This window comes from Rhipicephalus microplus, chromosome 7 (genome assembly GCF_043290135.1).
Source record: "Rhipicephalus microplus isolate Deutch F79 chromosome 7, USDA_Rmic, whole genome shotgun sequence".
Lineage (NCBI taxonomy): Eukaryota > Metazoa > Arthropoda > Arachnida > Ixodida > Ixodidae > Rhipicephalus > Rhipicephalus microplus.
In genome coordinates this window covers 101,508,092-101,514,380 of record NC_134706.1, presented here as the reverse complement: position 1 = coordinate 101,514,380, position 6,289 = coordinate 101,508,092, and the positions used below count along the sequence as shown (strand labels likewise).

General features: G+C 45.4%; 1 protein-coding gene across 1 annotated transcript in view; it reads right to left on the bottom strand.

The window, feature by feature from the left end:
• Window positions 1-4,062: 4,062 nt before the first annotated feature.
• LOC142767580 (uncharacterized) overlaps window positions 4,063-6,289 on the bottom strand; it is a 49,795-nt gene continuing 47,568 nt past the window's right edge. Inside the window, exon 8 of the mRNA XM_075869542.1 lies at window positions 4,063-4,319. Within this exon, the coding sequence (XP_075725657.1) occupies window positions 4,198-4,319 (122 nt within the window). The 3' untranslated portion in view covers window positions 4,063-4,197. The remainder of the gene's footprint in view (window positions 4,320-6,289) is intronic.

Genomic DNA, 6,289 nt, shown 5'->3' with positions numbered 1-6,289 from the left:
CCACCGTGCCTTGTGTTGGCTAGCCACCTTGAAGGACCCTTCAGGTCGCCTCGCACGATGGAGCCTGAAGCTTCAAGAATATGACATTACTGTCATTTACAAGTCCGGCAAAAAACACTCCGACGCTGACTGTCTCTCTCGTGCGCCTGTCGACCAACCGCTACCCGACGACTCGGATGACGACAACTTCTTGGGAACGATAACTACCGACGACTTCGCTGAACGACAGCGGGCCGACCCGGAACTTAAAGCCCTATTAGAATACCTCGAAGACAGGACCGCGGAAGTCCCGAAGGTATTAAAGCGCGCACTTGCGTCGTTCTCTCTACGAAACAGTCTTCTACAAAAGAAAAACTTTTCACCGCTTCGAGCTAAGTACCTCCTTGTGGTGCCTTCAGCTCTGCGACCAGAACTCCTGCAGGCCCTGCACGACGATTCGACGGCAGGGCACCTCGGTGTTTCCCGCACGCTCACGAGGATACATGAAAGGTACTACTGGCCACGTCTTACCACCGACGTCACTCGTTATGTGAGGACATGCCGGGACTGTCAGCGACGCAAGACACCGCCGACAAGGCCAGCGGGACTTCTGCAGCCAATTGATCCACCTTGCCGACCTTTCCAGCAGGTTGGTTTGGACCTACTGGGGCCGTTCCCGACGTCCGCTTTCGGAAACAAGTGGATCGTGGTAGCTGCCGACTACCTCACCCGCTACGCCGAGACAAAAGCCCTGCCAAAAGGCAGTGCATCTGAGGTAGCTAAGTTCTTCAGCGAAAATATCGTCCTACGTCACGGCGCCCCAGAGGTCCTTATCACCGACAGAGGAACGGCATTCACTGCCGATTTAGCTCAAGCGATCTTGGCATACAGCCAAACAAACCACCGCCGGACGACAGCGTACCACCCACAGACCAACGGCCTCACCGAGCGGCTTAACAAGACGATCGCCGACATGCTGTCAATGTACGTCGATGTCGAACACAAGACGTGGGACGCCATTCTTCCGTATGTGACCTTCGCATACAACACGGCGGTGCAGGAGACGACGCAGATATCTCCATACAAATTGGTCTACGGAAGGAGCCCAGCAACGGCGCTCAATGCCATGTTACCCAACGTCACCGACGAAGAAAACCTCGATGTGAGCGAGTACCTTCAACGCGCCGAAGAAGCCCGACAACTGGGGCGTCTCCGTATCAAGAATCAACAGACGACCGACAGCCACCGTTACAACATTCGACGACGCTTCGTGGAATACGAGCCCGGTGAACGTGTTTGGGTGTGGACGCCGATACGCCGACGTGGACTAAGTGAAAAGCTTCTGCGAGGGTACTTCGGACCGTACATGGTGGTTCGACGTCTCGGCTTAATTGATTACGAGGTTGTCCCCGACGGCATCACGAACTCTCAACGACGCCGATCGCGACCTGAAGTCGTCCATGTCGCGCGCCTCAAGCCGTTTCATGCACGTTAACAAACTGAAACAGAGGTTTTTGTATTATTGTTGTATTGTAATTTATTCATTGTACTTTCTTGCATTATTATTGTACCTTCATCTTTAGTTAAAGCATCGGGACGATGCCTTTTTTCAGAGGGGGGCAATGCTACGTTCCATTTCACAAGTTTTTGTTATCGTTCCGAAACACCACACGATTCTCGGCGCAAACCGCGCCTGCAGGTTTCGAGAAGGTTCCGGACTGTAGTAGATCATTTCGATAGGATCGCGCCCTCTGTGCGAACGGTACAAATTGTCCTGGAACTACGCCACTGCCAGCCATAACGCTAGAACATTCGACGGCAAGGGTATAAATGCCGACGCGCTTCGCCGCTTGTCAGTTGTTGATCGGAGGCCGACGCTGCGTTCGCCGCTATCAGTCCGAGACTGCTATCTGTGCAAGACTGCTGCTGTAATTAGACTTTCTCTTCACCGGGCACAGGTTCGCCCAAATAAACAGTTAAATCCCAACACGAAGTTTCCTATCTTTGGCCACGTCACGACTCTGTGACAATATAATTGATTCTAACTGTATGTGAAATTTTCAAATTTTTATGCATCATTTGCTGCCAAACTTAAAAAAAAAACATCAGAGCAGGTCAGTGCAGACCTTCAAATTTATGGCATTATAGATTTGCTGTGCTTCGCGAAAAGTTCTTCTATAAATCCGATTGCTGATCTCTTTGTTCCTCTGAACAGGCAGCAATACACGAAATTTTGAAAGAAATTTAAGAGGTCGGCCAGGCATGCTTTTATCGACTTTACGTGGAATAACCTACAGATTACACCTGCTAGAGTATAAAGCTAAAATATCTAGTCTGATTATCGAAGCTCGCGAATTTATTTGAAGGGAAGCCAGGTTCGAAAATGGTTTCTTACATTTGGTCCAAAGAGTGGCCTGGTATGTGATGTTGTCGTGACAACGATAGACGAGTTGAAATAGTTGCATGTGATATCTGGCCATTCAAGTTTATTCTAAACATAGTTTCTGGTAGACCAATACAGCGTTTTAATGAGCACAGCAATTCAACATGTACATACCGTGGTTACTGTCACATTCAAACCTGACAAGAATCTTTACACCGAAAATGAAAGATGTGTTTGCAGTGTTCTGTGTGGCTCGGTAGTGCAGACACACTTTGCAAAATAATTTTTTATGAATGAAAAATTTTTAGAAGAAGAAATACCAACATTCCCTTAGTATCTCTTGTATATGATTGATAAGTGGGGTTTAACGTCCCAAAACCACCATATGATTATGAGAGACGCCGTAGTGGAGGGCTCCGGAAATTTTGACCACCTAGGGTTCTTTAACGTGCACCCAAATCTGAGCACACGGGCATACAACATTTCCGCCTCCATCGGAAATGCAGCCGCCGCAGCCGGGATTCGATCCCGTGTACTCCGGGTCAGCAGCCGAGTACCTTAGCCACTAGACCACCGTGGTGGGGCATCTCATTGTATTATCGAAGCTTTTGGTACAGGTGCGAAATAGAGCAAGGTAGGCAATCTCTACGCAGAGAAGAAAAGAAAACACTTAATACCACTTGAAGAAGGATAGGGCTTTGCGTTGCAGAGTAGAATGCGATATCACAATCGGGTTCCGTGCAGATCGCCTTCTCCATTGCTAGCCTCCTTTTTGGTCTCGTTGCTTGCCTCAACCGTGTACTAAAGCAACGAGTCACTGCGCGTTACATTGCTTGTTCGAATCTGTGCTACAATACTTATTGCTCGTAGAGTGATTTATTACCTTCTACCACATAGCTCCGCTTTTAGTGTATCGGCAAGAGGACCATTACTGTCCCGTAAAAACACGCGAACATCCGCAAGTGCTCTTTTGCTGATGTTTTTGCAGCTGACCAAAGGGCTCTTCGCGCTATAGGTATCGTGCAGTCGATTTTACCTCAGTGCGGCGCCGGAACGAAAAGCTTAGCGGATAAAAATAACCATAATGAAAAGGGGTCGCTCAAAATAGTACGCGATGCGTGCGTATCCTTTTCTGCATAAGTGGGTGGATTGTGAAAGGCACTCACAACAAACGAGGGCACGCGTTTGTTTTCAGGGTGCCTCTGACGGCAAACGCCAACAAATTTACGATGGGGTGGTGCAAGAAACGGACCTCCCTCTTGTCCTTGTGCGGTGCCTATGTATTTTAGGCAAATTCAGCTCTTCATTTTCAATCCATAGGTTCTGACACCTGGCCTGGATCGTTGGTTTTTCCACGGAATGCTAAATGCGTTCAGGAGGCTCCTTCCTTCGACTACACGGCCGTCATATGTAGTATTTCTTTTCGAAGAAGGTTCAAGCAGTATCAATGACTCTGCAACATAAGTCCTGCCAGGTCGTATAGACTGGATATATTCATTTCTTACTAGGAGGTTTGCGTCTTTTTCTTTATTTCTGCCGCAGGCAAGATGAGAACTTTTCGCTCACAAATAACGACGCTGACACCAGAGACGGTGCTGGAATTGCTCCAGAAGCAGCTGTTCACCTCAGTTACAATAAAATTTGCTAGCCTAATGGAGAAAAGACATCAAGGAAAAAGGACGAAGCAACATAGACTAACCTCCAATTTAATTAGGCAACTTTATTACTTCCCAAGGGTAAAAAAACTTTACAAGTTGTTTGCAAAGAAGCACTTCGAAGGCAATCTAAAAGAGCTAAGTTCCCTAGAAGTTGATGCCGGTGGCGTAGCTATGACATTACCATCTGGGACATTCCTGAAGACTTGATGTGAACTGTCTTGGCTTTACACAGAATTGTTCAGCAATAGACACGCACTCTTTTTCAGTTTGCGTGCTCCAAATCAAACAGTTTGTTTTCTCTGAAATGTGAATGCATAACCATCTATTAGTGTTTAATTTCGCTGCAACCTAATTACCGATGGCAATTCATGATATCTTCAACTCAATGTACAAGATATAATCACAACTTTATTTTGATACGAATTCTGTATTAGTATAAATTATGGCAGATGTTCATTTTTCTTACATATATCCCAGGCTGCAACTAGGATGCAAGTTGAATAAGCTTCGGTTAAATAAAGCTTTTTATGAAAATGGGAATCATTGCCCTAGGCTGCATATAGTAAATTTTTGCGTTTGAGATGTATCGGCACGATCGTCTCGCTCCCTTTCAACAATATTCACCAATCAAAATTGCATAAAAGTGCAAACAGCAACGCAAATTATTACTCGTAGCATGTGACTGAGAGCGTTTGGATTAGTATCCATGCACGCTCACCCGTCGGGGGTAAATTGCCACTTCTTGTATAGCGGCCAAAGTAGCTGCTTATTCAAATAAAAGACATTAAGCTCTGAGCTGGCTCATCGTCACCATCATCGTTTATTTGACCCTTAAAGACCTTTGATACAATTACATAAGGAGGGGGGGGGGGACATATTACTATGTGAAAAAAAAAGCAGTGGGATTTGAACCCAGGTATTCTGCGCGCTGGCGCAGTATTCTACCAATGAGCCACGCTAGTGCTTTCAGCTCGTTTGCAAACTTGTTTTACGCAGGCCAGATGTCAGGAAAGGAATCACGGTAATTTGATTGATAAAGCGCTTTATAACAGCAAAGAAACAACCAGGCGTGATATTATAACTGTGGTAAAAACCCACTTCGGGCCTAATTCTTCATCATCGCCAGCCACTTCATAAAAAATTGGCACAAAATATTTTGCAAGTGCATTTCAGATCAGAAAAAAAACTATGAAAGGCCGCTCTTTCAGCTCTTCCAGTCACAGCGAAAGCTTGAAGAGCGCCCTTTCAGAGTCTCTATTTAGCACTCTTTGGGTACCTGCTGCGAGCACTTTTGCCGGGAAACCCCTACGCCATTATACATGTTGTGGTAGGCAGGCTTTCACTACGTGATCTTTCGTCATTCATCAAAGAATTGGGGTACCTGTTGCATATTTGCAACGAGTTTTGTGCCAAATCTTGTGTGCTCTGGCTGACTGTAAAAATAAAAACAATTGTCAGAAGACTTTGAATTTCCATAATACTCCAAAGTAGGTATGCACCATAGATAATAGGTGAAAAATACAAAGCTTTGTAAAAGGTTGGAGCATTCCACAACCCACTCATTGCGCAATTCCCAGTTTGTTGTTTGTTGGATGCCCCAAAATGCTTTTCAACACATACTAACGAAAATAATTCCTATGCATCACGCCTGCGGAAGGCCAATTTAGAAAGGAGTTCCAGGTACCGCCATGGCTAGGCGTTAAATCGCTGAACTGGTACGCAGGGAATGCGGGTTCAAATCCCATTGTGTCCTTGTTGGTTTTTATTTACAAGGTGTTTCGTTATTTTGTGCGTTAGTGGTTACGAGTCGCGGCGGCGGAGGACGAGCTATGGTGTGCACGTAAACTGTGCTGTGTTTTTGTAACAGCTTTCGAAATAAAGTTATTATTATTATTAATATTTTTATTATTATTATATTATTATTATTATTATTATTATTATTATTATTATTACTTGGTTCCAGCAAATAGAACACAAGAAGACAAGGAAAAGAGGGGGAAGAAGCTGACAACTGCCACCGATAGGAGCACCACACCTGCCTGCTCCTTCGGAAAGGGGAGCAAAAGGGAAATGGGATAAGAAAGAAAGCGAGAGAAGAAGAAAGTTGAAAAGAAAAAAAAACACACGCTCAAAAAATCAATAGTCACATAAAAATGTGTATAAACGTGTTGCCCAAGTCCGTCTTCGTGAAGAAAGTTAAAAGGACTCCGTGAGCCTGGTCACGCCTAGAAGCACGTTATTTATCGAACAAGCAATCATCAAGGGTCAT